At 39.4% G+C, this 24,700-nt stretch overlaps 1 protein-coding gene across 1 annotated transcript in view; it reads left to right on the forward strand.

The window, feature by feature from the left end:
- Positions 1–16,884, forward strand: part of LOC129097888 (junction plakoglobin-like) — a 50,393-nt gene extending 33,509 nt beyond the window's left edge. The window contains exons 10-16 of the mRNA XM_054606780.1: positions 5,527–5,679; positions 5,879–5,998; positions 6,238–6,388; positions 7,438–7,559; positions 10,026–10,068; positions 15,632–15,771; positions 16,833–16,884. Coding sequence (XP_054462755.1) covers positions 5,527–5,679; positions 5,879–5,998; positions 6,238–6,388; positions 7,438–7,559; positions 10,026–10,068; positions 15,632–15,768 — 726 coding nt within the window. The 3' untranslated portion in view covers positions 15,769–15,771; positions 16,833–16,884. The remainder of the gene's footprint in view (positions 1–5,526; positions 5,680–5,878; positions 5,999–6,237; positions 6,389–7,437; positions 7,560–10,025; positions 10,069–15,631; positions 15,772–16,832) is intronic.
- The last annotated feature ends 7,816 nt before the right edge of the window (positions 16,885–24,700 follow it).

Here is a 24,700-nt window from a genome sequence, read left to right on the forward strand (position 1 = left end):
TGTGTTTGGGATCATTGTCTTGCTGAAATGTCCACCCTCGTTTCATCTTCATCATCCTGGTAGATGGCAGCAGATTTTTATCAAGAATGTCTCGGTACATTTTTTCATTCATCCTTCCTTCAATTATATGAAGTTTGCCAGTGTCGTATGCTGAAAAACAGCCCCACACCATGATGTTCCCACCTCCAAACTTCACTGTTGGTATGGTGTTTTTGGGGTGATGTGCAGTGCCATTTGACCTCCAAACATGGTGTGTATTATGGCATCCAAAGAGTTCAATTTTGGTCCCAGTCCCAGTGTTTCACAGGTTTGTCTTAATGTTCTGCAGCAAACTTTAAACAAGCTTCAACATGCTTTTTCTTCAGCAATGGAGTCTTGCGTGGTGAGCGTGCATACAGGCCACGGCGGTTGAGTGCATTACTTTTTGTTTTCTTTGAAACAATTGTACCTGCTAATTCCAGGTCTTTCTGAAGCTCTCCACAAGTGGTCCTTGGCTCTTGGACAACTCTTCTGATAATTCTTTTCACTCCTCTGTCAGAAACCTTGCGAGGAGCACCTGGTCGTGGCTGGTTTATGGTGAAATGATGTTCTTTCCACTTCCGGATTATGGCCCCAACAGTGCTCACTGGAACATTCAGAAGTTTAGAAATCCTTCTGTAACCAATGCCATCAGTATGTTTTGCAACAATAAGGTTGCGAAGGTCTTGAGAGAGCTCTTTGCTTTTACCCATCATGAGATGTTTCTTGTGTGACACCTTGGTAATGAGAATCAGTTGGGACTGAACCAGCTGATATTAATTTGCACTGACAAGGGGCAGGATTGCTTTCTAATTACTGATAGATTTCAGCTGGTGTCTTGGCATTTAACAGGGAGAAAAAAGGAAGAAACCTATGGGAGAACGACAGAGGAGGGATCCTTCTCCCAGGATGGACAGAATGCAATAGATGTCATGTGTACAGAACAACAATCTCATGCGACCGCTCACGGAGTTCGCTTTTAAAGGGAAATGTATTTACGTCACACAATTGATTATCAGTTATGAATATTACAGCATATCCTAACTAAAAATGGTTGACAATAAATAAAAAGAGCTATGGACACAGCAGAGAGTGCAACAAGCATCATAAATCCACATACAATTCATAGTCTCACACTTCTTAAAGAATCAACAGTAGAACTAAACTTCAACAGAGCAGATGACAAAGAGATGCTTAAACATTTGAAAGTCCACAGTGGCTTTAGCCCTCTACCATATATAGAGTCAAATTTAGATACCCAGTCCCTTAACTCATTGGGTGTGGCTACGCTTTGACAAATATATGCTAATCTCAAATAGATGCTGGGCAACTTTTGTCAATTTGGACATGCTACACATCTTTAGATTGGTTAGATTTCCTACTGCTGGAAGTTGTGAATATTGTCAGTAAAGTCTCATCTGCTAACTTCAGGCCATTTAATTCCTTGCGGAACATAGGCTTTAGATGAAAAGCTTCCACCCTTATCTGTCAGTTCCTGCTCGGTTGTATCTGTTTGGCTTTGCCTTAAGGTATGATCGATCCATCTCCACTTTCTCTGTTTCAGCTCTACTCCTATTGTTTCTGATTTGGTGCATTTCAACAGGTTGATGTTGATTTTGTTTGTCCAGTAGTTTCCCAGGAGGCGTCTCAGACATTGATTGGTGAAAGACTGCAGCTTGTTGATGATGTTGGTAGTGGTCTTCTGGGTTTTTGATCCAAACAACAGTATTAACGTTGGAGTTGAGTGAAATATTTTTGGGTTTCCAGATCCTGTTTAAAATGCTGTTCTTGCTTTCCCCTTTTTTGCCTTTGCATCTTCCTCTGCTCCTCCTCCCACAGCTGTAACACTTCCTAGATAAGTGAATCCATTGATCCCTTGAAGTGTCTGATTCTAAAATGGTTAAAGGATAACTGTTTTCTATCCACCCGCTTCCGCAGTCTCTCCAAGACAATGCTGTTGAACACTTTGCCTGGTGTTGATAGCAGCATGATCCTTTGGTAATTATTACAAACCCTGAGGTCTCCTTTCTTGATTATTATAGCAATGAGTCGTATCTCCAGTCTGGTGTCCAGTATGTGTCCTTCCACCTAAATATATTTGATCAGTTGGTATAGCATCATGGTTGAGGTTTCAACCTCTGCCTGTAAGGTCTCTACGGGGGGCCTTCTGCTTCACCACATTGCAAGGCCTTGATGGCCTTCTTCTCTTCAGATCTGGTTTGGTGGGTCACAGATCATCTCAAGTATGTAAGGTGCTCCGTCAATCTTCAAAGTTGTTCCTATTTGAAGAAGTTGTCCCTGTTCATCACAGATCTTTGTGTTAAAAAGGCAGAAACCCATAGAGCTAATCAAACAGCAAACAAGGAGGTGAATACAAGTGACAAACTTACTGAAGGGAATTACATTGAGGACTTGGCACAGCAAGTTAAAGCTGGCAAAAACAAATTGAAGGAACTTTACTGAACTACCAAAAACTAGCTTTCAAATTTAGACGGACAAACCCACAGGGAGTTCAGTGATTGAAGCAACTTAAAGTCTGGCCTTTTATTTGCAGTTTTACAGTTTAGTAAAACTGCACAGTTTTAACTCACCTCATAGCGCACTTACACACATCGAATCTAAATCAGGCCCAAGTCATTTTCTCCTAGAAGATTCCTCCACCCAGTCTCTAGACACACACACACACACACACACACACACACACACACACACACACACACACACACACACACACACACACACACACACACACACACACACACACACACACACACACACACACATATCTGCATGCGACCTGATTTGCTCTTATAGCCTGAATTTGTTCAAGTCGCATTAGAACACTTCACTGTGTGTGTGTGTGTGTGTGTGTGTGTGTGTGTGTGTGTGTGTGTGTGTGTGTGTCTGTTTGTGTGTCTGTGTATGTCAGTTTCAGATCTGATGATCCAGAAGACACTAAAGTATCTTCCCTCTCAGTCTAACATCATTCAGAATTTGGCATTCTGATGTACAAATGAAACTTAATGTTTGAGTTAAAATGTCAACTTTCCCACTTGGTCTGCTCTGTGCACTGCTGCCCCCTGCTGTGTCAGTCTGGCAGGAAAAAACACATGTTGTATAGGAACTGAGGAATTGAGGAGTTTGGTATATTTTATTAAATTAAGGTTAGCATTACATAGATTGCCCTCTCAGTTCACAGGTGTGGGGGGTGTTATGCTCAGATGCTCTCTGAGGATCTTACAAGCATGTTGTCTGAATATAAGTGAGGCTTCTAACTGGCAACAAATGCCATGAAAAGACCAAATCTATTTGTTCACCGTTTGTGGTGCGTCTCGCCATCCTGCTCTGATGTATGTTTGAACTTGAAGAACTTTGGCCAGCTGAAGGCTACTGCTTGTGCTGTAATTGAAGATGGATCCTGGATGTGTGACCATACAATACAAAATCATCACATTCAGACAGAAGGAATGAATCCTAAAGACCTTTCATCTAGTGCCATCATGAGGTTGTCATCTTTAGTTTTGGCTTGAATACTATCAGGTATCACCAGAGGATATATTTGAATATCTTGAGGGATCCTTTAACTTTACCTCTTGCATCATCATCATCAAGACAAAATAGCAATGTGCTAACTGCATTGATTAATCATGCTTGCTGATGAACCTGGTAAATTGTACCTGCTAAACATCAGCGTGTTAGCATGCTGATTAATTTGTCATTTAGCTAAAATCACAGTTGTGCAGTACAGCATCACAGAGCTGCTACTGTGACTCTTAGTCTTCTTCCACTAATAAGTCTGTGGCTCTCAGACCCAAGCTCACTGGTTCCTTCTGAAGACATACATCCTCAAGAAATCCTCACAAATATTAAGTTTCATTTTAAAAAAAGGCTCAAGGATTTACTTTAAAAGTTGTCCACTGTAGTTTTTTATCATCACATTTGACTCAAACATGAAGAAATGGGGCATTTTGTGGGACTCATTTCAGCAGTATATATATCGAGATTTGTGGCACACCCATGTGTTTTTAATTGTTTTTGGACAACAATGGAGCTGGATGGCACAGAGACAGAAGATATATCAGGCTTGAATACACAAACAATACTTGTTTGTAGATACATTTACTGTTTGTGTGGTTCAGAATGTGGCTCAGAATGCATCATTTAAATAAAGATAAATGCATAAACACTGATTCAAAATGGTACTAGCATTCACACTTTTACATCCGTGCTCCATCTCTCTTTGTCACTCTATTACACAGTAGAGTGAATTGGGCTCTTTCCATTTTGTCCCTCTCTCACTTGCACACAGACACACACAGACACACACAGACACACACAGACACACACAGACATGCTCTTCTCTCTCAGGCCGACAGCCCTGCCAACTCAGGCAGATTATATTAATGAACTGAGGTATTGGAGTTTAATGATGTGGAATGGAGAAATGGACAATGTGACTTTATGAGGAAGCTTTACAGAGCCGGAGTTGGTGAGCGGCAGAGAGAGGGAGGAAGGGAGGGAGGGAGGGAAGCAATAAGGGAAACAGGAAGTTGTGCTTGTTTAAAATGTCCCTAGCTATGATATCATCATACTGAACCATTGCATTTTCTGCCCCTTGGCTGTCTATGTGTCTTTGATTTAGATTGAAGTATATATTCAGATGCCAAAACAATACTTTTCTAATAGACCAATATATTGATGAGTTGTCTTCTGTACAAGTGAACACATTTACATTGACAGTGGAAGAGATGTTTGGGTTGATCACACTCGGCAGATGAAGGGATTCTTTCTGAATGTGCAAGAAATTAGTTCTTAAAATAAGTAAATTAAATACTTTTTTGCTTTAATGTAATCTTTACTGGAATTGAAATTTCCTATATTTACGACATGGAACAGGATTTACAAAAGCAATTCAAAAGTAAAATTATTTTCATACATTACAGTGTTAAAGCAAGATTATAAGTGAGTGATCGGTAACTATTTTAAAACAGAGTTAATTTAATTTAATTAATTAATTCCCTCTTTCACACTGTCTGTAATACTATAAAAGAAACACCAGCTGGCCCAGTTCATCATCTGAGCTACACCATTCAGTTACTGTAAGTCCTTGAGACTTAATCAATATATATATATATATGACACTGTAAAGCTCATAGGCTGTAGTACAAACCCTGTTACTCTTGCAATGTCCTCATTGTTTACATCCACCTTCAACCTGACTTATCTTACATACTTACCTGTCTTGGAGAAATGAAGATATGTACGATATAGCTGGGAGTTGGCTCAACTGTCTCCTGAGCACTGAGTGGGAGGTCCTTTCATGTAAAGATCTTTTTCATCTCCTGTGGTTTGCTTTGATTTGCCATGAGTGCAGTGCAGTTTTCTGGAGTTCTAAACAGTAGCCGGCGCTGTCATTGTGAGACATCCGATGTAAAGTTGCTTTTTAAGCTGACCCAAATAGATCCTGGAACGTTGAGAAAGATATTTAATTCTATATCCTCTCCTCAGGCTACAGTTGGTCTTATCCGGAACCTGGCGCTGTGCCCGGCCAATCAGGCACCACTGAGGGAGGCAGGTGCTATTCCTCGATTGGTCAACCTACTGCTGAAGGCTCACCAGGACACACAGAGACATGCCTCCACCGCACAGCAGACATACCAGGTCTGGACCATGCGCACACACAGACACACAGACACACACACACACACACACACACACACACACACACACACACACACACACACACACACACACACACACACACACACACACACACACACACACACACACACACACACAAGGGCTCCTTCCTCAGTGCTTCCTTTGACACCTCTCTGCTTCTGTCTGTCTCTGTTTCCAGGATGGTGTTCGTATGGAGGAAATAGTAGAGGGCTGCACAGGAGCGCTTCACATTCTGGCCAGAGACCCCATGAACAGAGGAGACATTGCCAGCATGCAGACCATACCACTGTTTGTACAGGTATATTATAATGCTACAACTTCTCACATAAAAAAGAAAAAAGAAAAAGAATGACTGAGAATTACAGCCGCTAGACAATATCGCATAGCCACACCTACAGACATATACAAATCTCCAAACTGTGAATTGTTGAATTGAGAACACACCAGCCATACAAATGAACCTGTGATAAAAATACACGCCAACTCTGAGATCACATGGGTATATATGTGTGTGTGTGTGTGTGTGTGTGTGCCCAGCTGCTGTACTCGTATGTGGAGAACGTGAAGCGGGTATCAGCAGGCGTGCTGTGTGAGCTGGCCCTGGACAAACAGTCTGCAGAGCTCATCGATGCAGAGGGAGCGTCAGCACCGCTCATGGAGCTGCTGCACTCCAACAACGAGGGGATCGGTACGTCTCTCTCTCCTTTCCTGATACACAGACACATCTAACAACTATCGCCCAATGTGTGCTGTTCTATGCAAAGATATGTCGACCGATGCATGTTAATATCCTCTGTACTGTAACTGTAACGGATGGAGTTAGGCTTTTCTAGAGTGTGTTTCCACTAACCTGTTTTCCATTTGTCCATAAAAGTGAAACTGCTTAAATTGAGAACTCAAAATATCACGGAAGAGTTTTTAAACTTGAGGTATCGATAAAAAGTAAATGTAACAAAGTTGATGGAAAATGGGACTTAAACATCCATTGAAGCTTTATCTTAACCGGTGAGACTTAAACAAGGCAGTGTGAAGAAGGCTTAAATGTTGCTGGGATTAATGGGATTGTTAACGCTGTGGAGCATCAGTAAGGATGCACATGGACCTGGTTTAACTCCACCACTGACTCTTTATTACAGATAAGTTTTCTTGTGGGTGCACGTTGAGAATTTGATTCTAAAACAAATAATTTTCACTGCATGAACAATAAAACTTAAGTAATGTTAAGCATATGTATGCAGCAGATGAATAAAAAGCACTTGACCAAGTTGATACTGTCATTAAACCCAATGCACATATTCCAGAATCCAGCTTCAAATTGTATTTGTTCAACATCTGCATCTCCCCAATGTATCCTCATGCAACGGTTCCTATGATATCCTGCCAAATTGTACTCCTAATTTTTCCTACAAAAGTCTGTTACTCGATACATGCATACAGTCTTTTCAAAACAAACTTTGTCTTCACGGCAAACTTAGTGAGGTTTAGGAATAAATCGTTCTTTGGGTTAAAATAACTACAGAAGTGTCGTAACTGAAGTACACAAGTTAGGTGACAAATAAATGAACATTGGCTTCTCTTAACAGCGCTGTCCTGATGCTAATTCTTAGTATCACATGATGCAAATTCACGGAGGAACTTAATATTCATGTTTGCTTTAGAGCATCAGAGAGGACACGAGTGCCTGGCCTTTTACTTTTAATCAGTTTATAAATGACTGTGTTGTTGCCGTCTCTCCAGCGACCTACGCTGCAGCGGTACTTTTCCGAATTTCGGAGGACAAGAGTTCAGACTACAGGAAGAGAGTGTCAGTGGAGCTCACACACTCGCTCTTCAAACATGACCCTGCTGCCTGGGAAATGGTAAGAACCCTGTGTGTGTGTGTGTGTGTGTGTGTGTGTGTGTGTGTGTGTGTGTGTGTGTGTGTGTGTGTGTGCGTGTGTGTGTGTGTGTGGATGAAGAGCCACAGTAATGACACAGAAGTGTAACTTCAACAGCAACCTAAGAAGACACTGATGAATGATTGACCCCATAGACCTTAAAGGACACCAGCATCCTTGCTTACACTCCCGGGATCAATATATCTATATACAGAGGTGCTTCTTTTATATATTTATATATTTATGGTCACTCTTTTTTCACTACATGTGAACATACTGGTCCTGCTCATTCCTTACCTTTATCTGTCCAGCTTTGTCTTCTTGGTTCTAAGCTGTTATTTCTATTTCTAATTCTGTGTAGAACATTGTGAGGGATGCAAAAAAATAAAAATCATATTCCTTGTATGTGTAGGCATACTTGGCCAATAAAGCTCATCCTGATGATGATTAACAGCAGATCTCTCGGTCTTTGAAGTACATACTGCAGTATTTCCTATTTCTCACATTTCATCTGTTTTGGTTTTTCTCCAATACAATTAAACTTGGTGTCAGAAGGCCAGGCCTCTACTGTATGCCACCTACTCTACCAACCTTATGAACACTTACCAATGCATCCACACCTTTACACTTCCACTTCCAAGACATCTAACACATACATAAATTCACTCTCTGTCTCTCAATCTAAATCTATCAAGCTTTACTGAAATTATGTAACATGATCCCGAAAGCCCAAACTTGCATATACATAGTAATACAAATAAAATAGATCTGAAGAAACAAAGGCTGTATAGTAGTATTTATAAGCAGTGACCCAGTACTTTTATTATATTCCTTTATTGATCCCCATGGGGGAAATTCAAGTGTTGCAGCAGCTCAACTACACAGACACAGACAATAAATACACATACTATACAACTACACAGACAATAAATACACATACTATACAACTACACAGACAATAAATACACATACTATACAACTACACAGACAATAAATACACATACTATACTATACAACTACACAGACACAGACAATAAATACACATACTATACAACTACACAGACAATAAATACACATACTATACAACTACACAGACAATAAATACACATACTATACAGCTACACAGACACAGACAATAAATACACATACAACTACACAGACAATAAATACAATACTATACACTAGACACAGACAATAAATACACATACTATACAACTACACAGACAATAAATACACATACTATACAACTACACAGACAATAAATACACATACTATACAACTACACACAGACAATAAATACAACTATACAACTACACAGACAATAAATACACATACTATACAACTACACAGACAATAAATACACATACTATACAACTACACAGACACAGACAATAAATACACATACTATACAGCTACACAGACAATAAATACACATACTATACAACTACACAGACAATAAATACACATACTATACAACTACACAGACAATAAATACACATACTATACAGCTACACAGACACAGACAATAAATACACATACTATACAACAAAATACCAATACTGGTGCTGCTAGCTCCTGGACCACAAACATGTTTTATGGTTAAAACAGACACATTCTTGTCAAACAGGGTGTTACTTTATGATAACCATCCATAATAAATGGTACATTTATAGTATGGATCAATTTTAATGATATTCATATTATTATTAGAAATGCTATTTATATTTAACTTGAAATTAGCCATGCAAATAGTATTTACCAATTCTTAACCATAAGCATATCAAATATCTGGTCTATAACATTTACGAGTTCTGATTTGTTAAAGGTTAACTTATCGTTTAGTGATCATCAAGAGAAAGAAATATATCATAATTATTAAATATGATTCATTGTTAACAGTAACATAATGACCCGATTTACTATCAATTTAGCCTTGGTATTTATTGGTAATTATGAAGTTTGATTGGGTTTTTTTCAGTTTGTTTCTTTCCCTTTCTTTTATGTTTGTTCTAAATAAGAATATATTTTTGTCTAAGATTCAGCATTTTCAAAGTTGTCTCCAAGTTAACTTTTTCATCCACTTGTGTTTTCCTATGTGAGTAATTACAGTTCAGTGGACTGTTTGCTAAGAATTGTTGTATTTGGTCAGTAGAATTGCTTGGCAAGGTTTGCCTGTGTGTGTGTGTGTGTGTGTGTGCGTGTGTGTGTGTGTGTGTGTGTGTGTGTGTGTGTGTGTGTGTGTGTGTGTGTGTGTGTGTGTGTGTGTGTGTGTGTGTGTGTGTGTGTGTGTGTGTGTAGGTGTGTGTATGTGTGTCTCCACCTCCACCATCTCCCCTGTGATAAATACTTTATTGACCTGTCTGCTTTAGACAGAAACACTGTTGCCATAGCAGAGTACAAAATCATTGATTATTTTGTTCATCTGTGTCTCTATCTGTTTCTCTCCAGGCCCATACTGGAGTTCCTTTGGAGCATACATACCTAGCTGATGGTAAGTACTTTGATTTACATGGAAATACTCCCAAATACACATATTTAACATTAAGTGCTTTTTTTAGGATTATACACACTTAAACAGGACACATGACTGGTGGGGTGCGATCTGTTCTCCTTCCCACAGCATCAAGTAACACGGCTTGGTCAGTGCTCCGTGGTGTCCACAGCGACACTCAGACAGCGACACTCAGACAGCGAGTGTATAGTATTAAAGTCGTTGTGTTGCCTTAACCCACCTTCTTTTGAAAAGTCTTTTGAATGGGGGGGGGTTGATATAGAAAGACTGGATTATTTAGAACTGGAGACTACTGCTTCTAAAACGTTCACACAGGGCAGAAAGCAACTTGTTAATCTTAACTATTTTATTACATTTTCTTTTTATAAAACTCAAATAATTCACAAGGCCCTTTTGTGGACAAAAAATGAAGCTCAACTGCAGATTAAAATTACAGGAGAATTAAATATTCACTGTGCTCCTCTGTAACTCAACATGGGGAAATATATACTCTAACAACACGCGCTACTCAACTCAACTCACTCTTTATTGGTTTTCCATGAACAAAAGTTGTGTATAGTACCTGGTACTTATGTTGGTACTGTAGCGGAGGTCCACCAAGACAATATAAATCTAGGTGTCAATGAGAAGATCTAAACATAACAACTTCCTTCATGACCTATAAGGGCACTAAGTGCTTTTATCCCCTGTGCCTGGACTAGCTGAAGATAAGACTTGGGGTAACTCTTTGGGTGACCCCATGTTTTATGATCCCACCTTTCTGGGTTTTATGAGCATTCCCATTCCTGAGGACAAAGAAGAGCATCCAATTGTAATAAACAAGTTAAAGAAACCTTTACTTGATATTTTAGTTCTGGTCATAGTAAATTCTTATATTTTATAATCTGTATTAAAACATCTGAGTTTAAAAAGTTCTGGATAGTAAACTTCATGATAGCTAACTCTGTCTGCAATTCTCTTAGTTTCCTGCCATATAACCTTATCTCAACCACAGCACAGGACAACAGAGGGGGGAGAGACGTTTCCCCCCCCACTGCCCCTTTTCTTGTGTCTTACACCGGACACTGATGAGTGCTGAAATGTTGAGGTTAATGTTATCCATTCATTTATTATGCATATAGGTACACATACATGTATATCTACATAGCTCTGTCTGTGTCATGATAACAGTGTCTATATATGTTGTGTAATTATTTATTTCATTCAGTCTTTAATTGTACAGGTTTTAGTCAGTGATTCAAATCAAACAATTTGGTATCATTGTGCAGCTGAGATAGCACCGAGTTCAAATATGGAAGAGTTAAAACGAATTTTTAAGTAACTAGTATTAATTCGATAAAGTAAGGTTAAAGGAAATAATCAAGGTAGCTCTTAAGATGGGAGGGGTGCAATAGAACTGCCCCCCTTTCTCAAGAAGATAAAGCAAGGAGACGTCAGAGGACTCCCTCATGCCTCTGCCGGTTCTGCCTCTTCTCTGGTATTCCGTTCCTGGTCTATCTACGGCCCTCCTATGTCGTCTAATGTGCCATGCAGCTCCGACCTGCGATGCACCAACGTGCTGAAGATAAATTCCAGCAACTATTGAGAGCAACCGACTCTTAAACTGGCCAAGATGCCCTAATGACCCCTGCTGCTACAAAGGGGGATGAAGAGACGACTCATCCTCGTGCCGAGAGAGATGAAGACGAGGAAGAACGGTTCAAGCCGAACTTCAACGAAGAAGACGACCAGGTTCCGAAGACATCAGAGAAAGCCGAATCAACTGAGCGAGAGATGGAAGAGTGTGATTCAAGAAACTACAATCATCCAACCAGATGCCGAGGCCTTTAGAGGAACAGCTGCCATTCCATGCAGCTTTACCTCCAATCTGCCCATCAGAGCCGTCAGGTGAAACAATACCATTTCCAGATGTAAACCAGTTTGATGTTACTAGGCAAAGTAAATTTAAGTCACATTATAAAATAATCTTAGATATAAATATCTTAGACGAAAAGATCAAAATTCGATTAACTTAAACTAATATAAAGATGCTTCACAATCTTCCCTGGTGCTTCTCGAACTCTCAGCTGCTGAACGGTGCCTAAATCATTAGAACGAAATTTAACGTAAATCGTCAATCGACGAAGTCGATTAATCAGTCAATGATATGAGTCACTGATTCTACCTGGTCACATTCAATCCTTTTCATTTAGGTGTGGTTCATTATTCTGTTTGGTCTTCATTCTATTGTTTAATCTTTCCCTTTATTCTGTTTATTTTATGTTTAGTAGTTTAGTACTTTTGTTTGTCTAATAAATATTTCATTTATAAAGAACTTGATCATTTGATTTGTGTGTATTTGAAGCAATAGGTCAATGTACACCTTGACAAGAACTCCATAGCAACCCTGAGATTAAGATATAATTGATTAATATCCCATTTTGAAGTTTTCCCTGTTTTTCCAAAATAGGGTGGCGTCCAACTTAAGTCCTATGTCAAATTCTGTTAGGTAAACTAATGGTGGTAAGTTCGAGTACCATCGTTCTTTTATACTAATTTAAGGGTTTCTAAATCCTAATTAAGTTATTCAAACTAGTTACATATCCTGATATTAATTACTTATTATTTATTAAATCTGCTACCAGCAACAACGCTACAGTACCAACCTGTTTGAGGTTCCAAGCGAACTGAGCCGATACTAAAACTCTGCAGACCACTGATTGGTCAGAGAGAATCATCACTGGCACACCACTGGACATCCTGCACTAACCTGCCATTTGTAGATAGCCAAGCTACTGTCAATAACCACTGCAATTCTTTTTTTCACTTGACTAAGTTTTTTTTTAATGGCTGCCAGCAGAACTACATCACAACTCAAACACTATGTCATATAGGGGCATTCCTCTGTAGGGTTGCCGATGAAAGGATTCATGGAGTGTTGCATTGAAGTTGATGTCACAGCAGTTTCACGCTGCATTGCTACGGCGATCAGCTGCGAATCACGTTAACACTGAGGAGGCAGAGAAATGATCCTTTTACTGAAGAGTGAGTCGAGCAGAGCAGCAGTGGAAATGAGGCATTTGTGTTCTCCATCAAACACAAGCCTCCTCACACCTGAAAGCTTCACAATAGGTGGAGAGAGCCTCAAACAAAGCAAGCAGGCTCATCAGACAGGAGTCCCAGGAGGACACTGAGATGTAGCAGCAGACACGCAAGACACAACAAACAAAATAACACTACGTTAAATAGATGTGACATCGACATGAACAACAATCCCTGCCTGTGCACATTCAGGGAGATAATATTAGTATTCTTGTCATATACCTCCTTAACAGCAGGGCAGGACACACACATACACACACACACACACGTCATGAGGCAATCATGCAGGTAGGCTCCCTGCTGTTGACAGAATAGACTCATGCCATGAAGCTGAAGCACCGTGTGTGTGTGTGTGTGTGTGTGTGTGTGTGTGTGTGTGTGTGTGTGTGTGTGTGTGTGTGTGTGTGTGTGTGTGTGTGTGTGTGTGTGTGTGTGTGTGTGGAATAGAAGCAGGAGGGATGGATGGTTAGATGTAGGACTGACAGAAATAGAAAAATCAACAATTTCATATTCCCATATCTCCCATTGTGGCTTTCATGTCATAATGATATTGACAGTGTTGTGACCAGTGTTAATTCGGACTACAGCAAATCCTTTACTTAGTATAGGTGTTAACTCTATTGGGAGGTATGTGTCAGAAACTCTGGACAAGATCAGGATCATACCCATGGAAAACGAAATTAACTTAACTTAATTAATAAAAATTAGCTGCAGAGAAAAAAGCAGCCGTTCATGTTATGCTTCCTTTACTTTGTCAAGGAGGCATAACTTTCCTTTCTGTGATGATGATTTCTCAGGTGCTGATTGCGAGACACCTCGGATCCACTCTGGTTTTAGACATATTGACACACAGACCCGCAGCAATATAAATGAAATGAATATAAATATGTTATTTTCGGCCATTATTAAATGGTATATTTAAATATTTCTGCATACAGGGGTCCCTAAATGTTGTTAAATTGCATACATTGGTCCCGACTGGAGGGCTGACACTCTTGCAGATCCAATAAGCTTAACTGTGTTCATGTGTGATGATGTCAGTCTCCATAGTAACCATTTCATAGTGAGGCCATTTTGTGAGACTTAACGTCCCTGTATAAAATGACTGTAGCGACCTCTAGGATAATCTATTTTACAAATTATTTCAACTCAAAAGGGCTCCAACAATTTATGAGACATAACTCAGCATGGGGATGAAAGTTAATATACTTCTAACATAATGTCTTAACCCCTTTTACATTCTAATCTTTTAACATTTAAGAATAGGTGCCTTAAAAAAAAAAACACGTTATTACAGGTTTATGACTAGAACACATTGACACACACTGCTGAGCTGCTGCTTAAATTAATTTTCAGGTTCCCTGCTCTCAGATGATGTAGATCACTTCTATTTGGTGTCTATTGTTGACCTGCTATCTCCTCTTAAAGATGTTATATCAAAACAATACTGCAATAAAGATAGAAGCACAATGTGTATATATTTCATTCTTATTCATAGCATGCTATAAATTACCAACCCCAATTTAAAACCTTTATTAGGAAAAAAGCAGTAAACATACCGGAGGAATGTGCAGGAAGAAGTGAGAGGAAAGGAGAGAAAGAGAGACAGAGAAGAGGAGAGGAAAAAGACAATGATAGAGCGGAGGAGAGAACTGAAAAAGGATGGAAGCACGGAGAAAAGGGCAGAGAAGAAGAAAGGGGAGGATAAGGAACGAACTCCCCCTTCACTAAACTGTTCTTCTTCTCTCATTTCCTCTGTGTACAGTCTTTGTGCAAATCCCTCCATCTCACTATCTATAATTAATGCTTCTTCCCTAGTGTGTGTGTGTGTGTGTGTGTGTGTGTGTGTGTGTGTGTGTGTGTGTGTGTGTGCGCGTGCATGTGTGTGATTGAGTTGAATACCCTCCTATTAGACCTATTTAAAGCTTGTGTCGTTTTTTTCCAGCCTCTTAAACCACCACAGTAGTACACACACACACACACACACACACACACACACACACACACACACAAAAACAGACACACGGCTGTCAGTAGTTGTAATGGAGGTCAGTTGATGGACCAATGACTGTCATCATTAGGCTCCAGGTTGTTCTGACCACAGCAGAGGACCAGCTGTATGCAGCTGGTGATGTCCTGCAGGCCCCTCCACACCAACGCCAGGTCCTTTTCAGAGGAGCTGCTCTTTTCCTCTGACCTCCTTTATCAGTGGGTTCCTGGTCTGGATGTACAGGAGTCTGTCCCCACAACTGTAGACCTCCTCCAGTAACCCCAACCCTGACTAAGCTGTCTGAGTTCTGCAGTGAACCTGGGTGTATTGTTGTTGTATGTGCAGAAGGTTCAACTATCACATCTTAGCCACTGCGCATTTATCTTTGATAAAACATCAAAAGTAGGCATGTCACCAGTATGATGTGGGAGGTGGTTGGTCAGTCTGTGCTCTGCTGTGTCTGTGTTTCAGAGTTAGACGGCTCTTATCCCGCCTATGGCTACACTGATCTGCCTCTGGACAGCCTGCCACTAGATCCTGACCTCCACGAGCCCTACATCCCTGACATGACCTACGACCCAAGACAGGCCTACCCTGAACCCCTCTAACAGGTAAACACACACACAGCATTGTGTTGGAATTTTTACTTTTAGATGTTTTCACTTATTTTCTGTGAAAACTTGATGTCAAATGTTGCACTTTTGACAAGTTTTCTGCAGGGATGGACTACAGTTTCTGTTTTGTCATGTTTTTCTTGTGGAGCAGATGGGCTTTTAATTTTGTCGTGCAAATCTGTGTTGCATTATGACAAAAACAATTCCATGAATCCTTGATCTATTATCAGTAAATTAAATATAGTATTCATATTTGTTATGTGTACACATTTGTAACACTAGGAAAAGGTTTTTATATCATTAGAATGAGCCCTTCATATCTACATAGAGAGGGGGACCCCTTCCATAAGTCAACCATACTGCACCACCATGTTTGTACCATAACCCATTTTTAACATTACCTGAATGCCACCCTATTTTGCCCGTGTTGTGAAACTGCAGTAATATAAACTCCAGAGTGAAAATTGCGGTTTTCCCCGACTTCCATTGCTCCTGAAGCAGTGTTAGTACGGTATGGATGGCCTCTCAGCCAGGCGAACAGCTTCACACTCGGCACGTGCGTTACCGCAGTCATGAAAAGAGTGAGCGGAGGGGTATTTAGTTGGTTGCAAACTGCAACCGCATCGCTAGTTACCGCTACCTACGCACTGTACCTTTAACTGGTGGTGTAATACATAATAATAATAACCGCCCTGTGTTCGGACATGGTGTTGGTTATGTTCGTTATGGCCAATTCATGGCAAGCACAGAAGTTTAATAACATGAGATAATTAGGTCTCAGATCAGTCAGGTCATTCTTTACAATCACTGCTGTCAATGTTTCTCCATCCTTGCCCATGTGACTCCCCAACAGTCATTCAGAACTGAAGACACATGGAATATGTTGTTTATGAAAGGGGAATTGTCACCAAAGTGAACTGTCCTCAAGAAATCTACAGCAAAGCTAGTTGCCTTTCACAAGGCTCTTCAAAATGTCCTTAAATGTTATATGTCTTCTACAATTTTGAATAAAGTTGAAGTTGAAGATCATGCTTAATATTTGCTGTTTTTTGTTGCAGGATAAGAAGACAGAAATGCTGGGGAAAAAAATAGAGAATGAGCAAATCACAGGAAGAAAGACTGGAGGAATGGATGGAGGAACATAGAGGTTGGAGTTTTTAATTACAAAGGGAACCAGTCCTTTGTAACTGTCGAAAAAAATCCCATTTGGCAATCAAGAACTATCAAAAAAAGGTTGCTTATTAAAAAAAGATTATATTGTTGCTGTAAATTAAATATGTAACTTTGTTATAATGTTTTACTGTGTGGGGGGTGTCTGAAGTTTTGAGGCATTATTACATGGGTAACTTTTTGAAGCAATGAAAATAGGCAAGAATGCATTACATTAACAGTTTGAACATACAGGGAAGCAGGAGGGGCTCAACCAAACTCAGCTGAAAATGTTTTATCATTTCATCTGTAAAGGATTTAGTAATTAGAGAGCATTTAAATTTGCTAAAATGTAACGACATTTTAAGTGTGTTTAAGGTGGTAATTTTAGTTTTGATATACAGACATATTTTTCCCGACATGTGTATGCCTCATTTTAAGCACTCATGTTAGACCGTAAGAATTTCCTTTACATTAACTTAACTATAACTCCTAGTTTAACCAAATGTTTTACTGACATCACAAAAACATTCACTACGAAATTATTAACAACTCTAAGATATTTTCTTGCGAACCATGCAGTATTTACCAGGAATAGATTTTGCACTGGCATTACTGATCACCATTGCTACCAAATGCTACCCGTGTAAGCCAGCCTTTAGCTGCTGTCTTTTAGATGTCTCCTCTGTGTATTTGAACAGTACACATGTCCCAGGGTGTCCATGTGTGGTTGTTGCATGGTAGTATTGTGTACTCATTGAAATATTCTTCACCCTTACATACTGAGAAAAAAAGACATCCAGGTTTTGCACCAATCATTGGAACTGGACTACAAATCCCACCATGTCCCAGCCTCATTTTCACCAAGAGGGAATTGCTTTAGAATTTCCACAGGAAATGGACTACAAATCCCTTTTGTCATCTTTGGGATCAGACTACAAATCCTGTGATTTTTCAGTCATACCCAGTCGGACTCACATCTCCAGTGGAAATGGATCATAACTCTGTGATAAGTTTGTGTACGACTTTGTGGACGCCATGGAGTACACTGCAGAGTGAATTTACAACGGAATTACACATACAGTAATTGCAAAGGACTTTTGTACTTGGGTGGGTGCAACATTGGAATTTGTTGATGACACTGTCAAAAGCGGGGTGGAGGCTAGCTCTAATAGAAGATAAAAAAGACTTGCTGCTGCTGACAGGATGTATTAAAGATGAAATATCTGAGTAATGTGCAGCACCTTTTCTACCCAACCATCCCGTCACAATACAGTGTGCAAGGTCAGCATTTCAGTTGCTGTGGTTGGAAGGTGGACATCGTGGACAGTTGGGGCAAAAAAAAGCTCTGTTGTTGGTATAAATACCATTAACAGCAGTCAGAGCCTGGAGTGATAAGAAAGCACAACTACAATGACTTATCAATTGCTTTGAGGCAATCTACCACAACTATACTGTTCCTGAATCTGATCATCATTAAATTTTGTTATTTTCAACTGTTTTGGTATACATTTATTCTGCTCGCATGGACGACTTTCCTAATCTTTGGAAGATTTTAAATGCCTAAATTAAAACTAAACAGACACAATTAAAGTGTCATGTACCCATTAACTTTGTCATAATCAAATGGAAACATTTATCGACAATTGTTATTTTAATATGACATGGAAACTCATGAATTAATATTCATAATGAACAACAAGTCATTCAGATATCAAGAACAAAAAGTCAAATATAATAAATTCTTTGTTGGATATGTTTTCATTTAGGCTTCCACAGTAAAGTGACTTTGGCCTTTTTGGCTCATGACATTTTTACATTTAAGATAACATAACTGAAAGTTATTTCTGACACCTGGAAAGGCTGCAACATCACTAAAAATACTGAAGGTTCATGGGGCTAGAAACACAAACTTATTCTTAGTGACGTTGCTGCATTCCCAGATATAAGCAACTACTTTCAATAGAACTGATTGCCTGAGCTAGTTGAATAAAAGTTAATTTCTCCTTTCACCGCTGTCATAGAGCCATTTAGTATGTGCTGTAGAGAATAGGTACGCTCTTAGTCCTGTCACAGTACATTCAGCGTTGGGCTGAGACTGTTGTCAGCCCTGTAAGCCTGGCACTTTCATTCAGTTAATTAGTAGAATGTTGGATATAGCCAAGAGCTAACTAAATCCACTCCAGGGTCATCTCGTAAAAACCCTAGGTCGAAATGGGATGAGAACCAAAGCAATAGAACATTAATTTGGCATCGTATCCCAACAAGGCATGTGCTGTGATGGTAAACACAGTCATTTTCACGTGTTTAACCATGAACTTACTAGCTGTAGCGGTTGACGGTGGTATGACAGCGACATTGTGATAGATAAGTGATTTATTTATAACACAATTAAATGAAAGAATAACAGGATTAACAATTAAACAGGGATACCAATGTCTGAATGGAATTAGTTTCAAATTGCACAGGGGAATGATTTGGGCTAGTGAAGGAAGGATATGACTTCCTATAAGATCCTGATGCTACTCTAACCTATAAATGTTAATATTTATCATTCAGAGCGCTGTCTGACACCAACTCTTGATCATGTTAGAAAAGGTCACTTTCCTACTTTGTGCAGTGTTGTCCGTCTGACCTTGCATTGGGCTCAGCCGTTTTCTTCTTCTCCAATTGGGGTTAAGGCTCTCCAGTGGTTGTTGATTCCCGTTAGGAAGCGATGGTTGCCGGTTGACAAAGTCAAGAAACGGTGCTCCTCAGCTGGCCTCAGATGTCTTCTAAGTGGACTGGCAAATGTCTTTGAAGTTGAAATACTGCTGTTGCAAAGCGGTACTGGGAATTGGCTCACAATATCGCCGTGGGCTTCAGGTCTTCTTGATCTGTGACAAAATGTTCTTGATCGGACGAGGAGCCTGAGCCGGATAACGCTCTGAATAATTTGTTCAACCGAAACTACTTTTTGAGAAAGAATTAAAAATAATCTTGTTTGGCCTAACGACACTACTCAAAGTTAATATCCTACGAGCTTATCGGAGGTACAACTAAAACAAATAAGGCTTGTTTAGAAGGGATTAAACTATACGATACTTAAGGCGAGTAAGGAGTAACGAAGAAAGATCAACTAGGCAATAACTGCGAAGAATGAATAAAGAAAATGGGAGGGTGTATGAAGCTCCGATAAACAAAACAGTACGCACTAAAACCACAAGAAGAGAGTGGACAAAGACAAGTTTAACAGATTTATCAACCCAGGATGGGTTTCAACAAGAGGCGGGGTGAGGCAGCAATTTGTGACTGACAAGTGATTTACCTCTCAGCAACTATTTCGATTTCTTTGTCCTTTGCTCTTGCTTTATAAAATATATTAACTTACTATCTTAAACACATAAGTCACATACTTTTCCCCACTATGGACATCATGGTCCATAGTGGGGAAAAGTATGTGACTTATGTGTTTAAGATAGTAAGTCATCCTTACACACATATCAATTTGTATGTATACAAATTGGCATTTGGGTTACAAATGGTTAATACACAGGACAAACAGAGATAATACAGGGAAAAAATGTGAGTATTTCATTTAGCTTACAGAGGTGTAAACATGTTGTTTTAACTTTTACTATTTATCCAACTCTTACTCCAAAAATTACAGTCTTTAAGAATATGGAGACATTACTACAAATGGTCACTAGATGACACTGTGGTCTCACGGAACGCTTCATTTAATTGAGTTTCTGCAGTCTCATTAGGCACTTGGTCGTCAGGGGTTTAGGTTGGTCCAGGACTCAGAAATGCAGGTAGGAAGATTAATACGTACTTCAATATTCCCAATTGATTGCCAAGGAATTGGAGAAAGTCATTACTGTCACTTGATAAGCAAGCATCCTTAATAGTCACTGAAGAAGTAGCTATGCTGGGTATAATTACACTGAACCACTGTTAGGAACCATAGCCTCATTTTGGACTAACAAATTTGTAAGATTGTCTTTTTTTCCTAGGTTCAAATTGATGACAGACCTCAAGGTGAGTCAGTTTGCTGACTCACCTTGAGGTCTGTCAGTATTGATACTGTGAACACCTACGTCTCGTTTTGCAGATCGATTCTAGCATCAAAAGGAACAATTTTTTTTAAAAAAAGGATCAGTTTCAGGCCTCTCCAGGAATTTGTATTTAATCAAAGAGTAGAACTGTCTGTGAAAACAACGATTTGTTGCACTCTTTGCTTCTCTCTGCTCTTGTCTTTTTGTGTGCATTCAAACAACACACCACGGTACACATCCTAGTTGCTAGTTACTATGGCCAATGCATGAGGCTGAACAAAAGAGGAGCATGTTTGGAGCTATTCACAGCTCTCAATGATGGTCGAAGGTAGTATGTGCTGTTATTGGCACAAACAAGTTTTTAAAAAATTCATTGTTCTTAACAAATCAATGTTTATACTAAATGTCTGTCATCGGGTCGGATTCTGGTGAATCAGGTGAAATCATGCAGGTTCACCAGAAACTCCTTCAGCTGGGACTCCAGTGGGGCCTCCAGTACAACCAGTCCACCGTGTACACACCAAGATCCGGCTTCCCTGCAGCCTTTGACCTGCAAGTCAGAGCTTCTGTAGGATGTATATTAGTCAGACCTTAAGTTTAGCAACTCTTGAAAGAACTGCTTGGAGGAGAAGGTGAAGCTGATCAGAGGACAGACGGAGTTTCAGGGGAGAAAATGTGATGAGCAGTGCCCCCTGCTGGTTCTGTTCATTAAGAAGCAAATCCTCATCAGCTTCTTCTGTTGGAAAAACTAGTTTTCATGAACAATGCACTAGCTATAATTGATAAAGAATATTGATTTCATATGAAAATGAAACTCTTATGTAAAATATTGCACTGTCAACTATAAAATGTGAGGACTACATTTTCATATCAAATCACAGACTTTCCCCTAGCTTTTGAAACACAGGCTTCTTAATGATCTTAATAACGTATTCCCTTGTAGTCACACTCGAGGCTCATGTTCAGCTGCTGATTGACTTCTGTGCCATCTGGTCCCGACCTGAACCCATCCGTTCAGGCTAGGAATCTATGAGCTGTTCATTGCATTGATGTCCTGCACTACAGGAATGCACTACTCTTTTGTTTTCTTTGTCATGTTTGTATTTATGCATCTTGGTTGCATCATGACAATACAAAATCCTTGAATCTTTGAATCCTCTAATGTCAAACTGACTCAGCAGTGATAACAGGTCCAAAGATAAAGAGAGAAGCTAAAGCCACAGATCACAGTGTAAAAGTGAACCACCGCATCACCTGATGATCAAGACACAAGACAATGAAGGAACAACAGTGTTTCTGTGATGCAGGGTAGGTCTTTATTCACTATCACACTAAAAAGCTAAATCAGAATGTGTTTACCTTCAGTATACATTCACTAGCTAGCGTAGCATAGAAGTACTAGCGCTAGTTAATGATGTGCAAAACACCGGGGTTCTCACACTTTTGGTGATTTACTTCTGATTGTTAAAAGATTGCTGAGGACCACCTTCTCAAATAGAGGAGTAAAAACATGACAAAAAGGACAAATAAATAAATAAACTGTAAATGTGAGTTATGCCACTGTGAGCAGTGACGACAAAAATACAAAATGACAGCATCACTGCCTGAAATTATGAATCCATATTTAGTGTATTCAGTGTAAAGTGTATTCATATTTTCTTACCGCACGCTGCATGGAGCTTTTTAGTGATGCAGGTTGTCTCCTGCATCACTTTTCAGTTAAAAAACAGACACCTTTGTTTCTACTGATGACGTGTCATGATCTGCGTGGTTCATGAAATGCATTTTAATTTGACATTTTCAATTCATGTGAATTCTTGAGCACATTTAGATATACCTTTAGCTTTGTATATCACACAAGAATGATTATTTATGGCTATATTATGGCTGACTCCATGGCACTATGAGGTACCCAAGTGGGTCAAAGCCCAGTGGTTGAGAATAGTTCTGCTAACCTACCCTGCTAATGTTAGCTCCACAGGTATTTGGTAAAACATCTATCTTTTTTCCAACCTCTCTGGGTAATGAGTACCACTATTACTATAGTACTATACTACAATGTTTAACCAGGACGAGCTCAGCCTGAACACGAACATCTTCTGTACCCTTGATGAGAGTCTATGGAGCAGAGTCTGATGGTGGTCAGACAGTGGTCAGAGCTGGACCATGCTACCACATCATTACTAACTCGAACACTGCATGATCTTTCCTGTAGTCCTACCCTCGGATCACAATAACAACTCTACAACCAAGATATTATATAAACTTTTTAATCACACTATGATGCTTCAGTATGTTGTTAAGTCTGAACTTTCATTTTGTGGTTTCACACAGATCCCTGTTAGGGTCCATGCTTGATTGTTTCACATCACGATTAATTTAAAGAGCATGTCGACCTTCATCCTCAGAGGAAATATCGAAGCTATTATTGTTGTACAGTCTTGGCTGTTTTGGGTATTCAAAGTGAGTCAGCTGATACATTTAACTTAAAAAATCTGAGGCTTCAGTGAGACACTAGGCCAGATTGCAGGTCCATGTGATATACTTGAACCAACACAAGAACCAACTGAAGACAAAACCTCTGCACAGACACACATTCAGTGTGCAATACAGCAATAGTATTGCTTTAAAATCAATCAGGCCAAGAATGACATGTTAGAAATGTTCATGATTGTCTCGATCGGGGGGGCAAACTTTTTAGATTTTGGGCATTATACAGAAAAATCAGGCTAAACAATACTAAACGTGTAGTTTTCAACCAGGCACACTGCAAGACAATCATTAAACCCCACGTGCCATAGACAATGTGTTCATTTCTCCATAACAGCTAGACATCACTGCTAAACGTGAGCTCACATATTACAATAAATATCTAATAGCTTATCTTAAAATTGGTTTAGATTCATTAATTACAGTTCATGGCCTAAATGTCCACTTAACATATTATGATGTTGTGTGTAAATCTGAAAATAAGTGAAGTTAAAAAAGGCATAAATTATGGTTTCTTCTTGAGAAAAAGACTTTACATTGACCTCTTAACAAGACAGACCAGAGTCGACTGAAAACAGAACAATTTTAGAGAAAGTATAATGCATAATAGTTAACCTGTCTGAAAGGTTGTAGTTGAAGGGTCAGTGTTTGTAATGAGCCTGTTTGACCACTGGGTGGAGCTACAACACAAACGGGGCAATGTGTCTGATCTCCGGCTCTGAATGCTGAGCCTCTACAGCTGGAAGGCATGAACATGAGAGAAGGATGTAGCACAGTGGAAACATTCCATCACTACATAATGGCATGAAGATGGACCAAATGATGACAGAATGGGATAAACAGTACATTTATTAGGGGTTGTGTTTTTATGTAATTCAATTTTCTAATAACTTCCTTCAAAGTTTCCTTGAATCAAATGTGTGATTGATTAATATTTATAGAAAAAGTCGAGGCTTCTGGGTTATTTGCATTTGGTTATTTTTTAGTTTTTTTGAGTAGTAGTTGTTTATTTTCAGATACATTGCGAAAGAGCTTCTTTATGTAAACTCAATTCAATGTCCACATAATGTATGTTGAATGTAAATGTTCAGCTGACCCTATGTGAAAAGACTGAGACTCATGAGTCCCCCTACACTGTCCGAAAAAAAGACCAGATACCAAAATTAAAGATTTTTTTCAGTAAATGGTTCAGTCACGCTTTCAGTAAATTTGATTTCCCAACATGAAAGACTGGATGCACTTTGAAAGCC

Source organism: Anoplopoma fimbria, chromosome 11 (genome assembly GCF_027596085.1).
Source record: "Anoplopoma fimbria isolate UVic2021 breed Golden Eagle Sablefish chromosome 11, Afim_UVic_2022, whole genome shotgun sequence".
NCBI lineage: Eukaryota > Metazoa > Chordata > Actinopteri > Perciformes > Anoplopomatidae > Anoplopoma > Anoplopoma fimbria.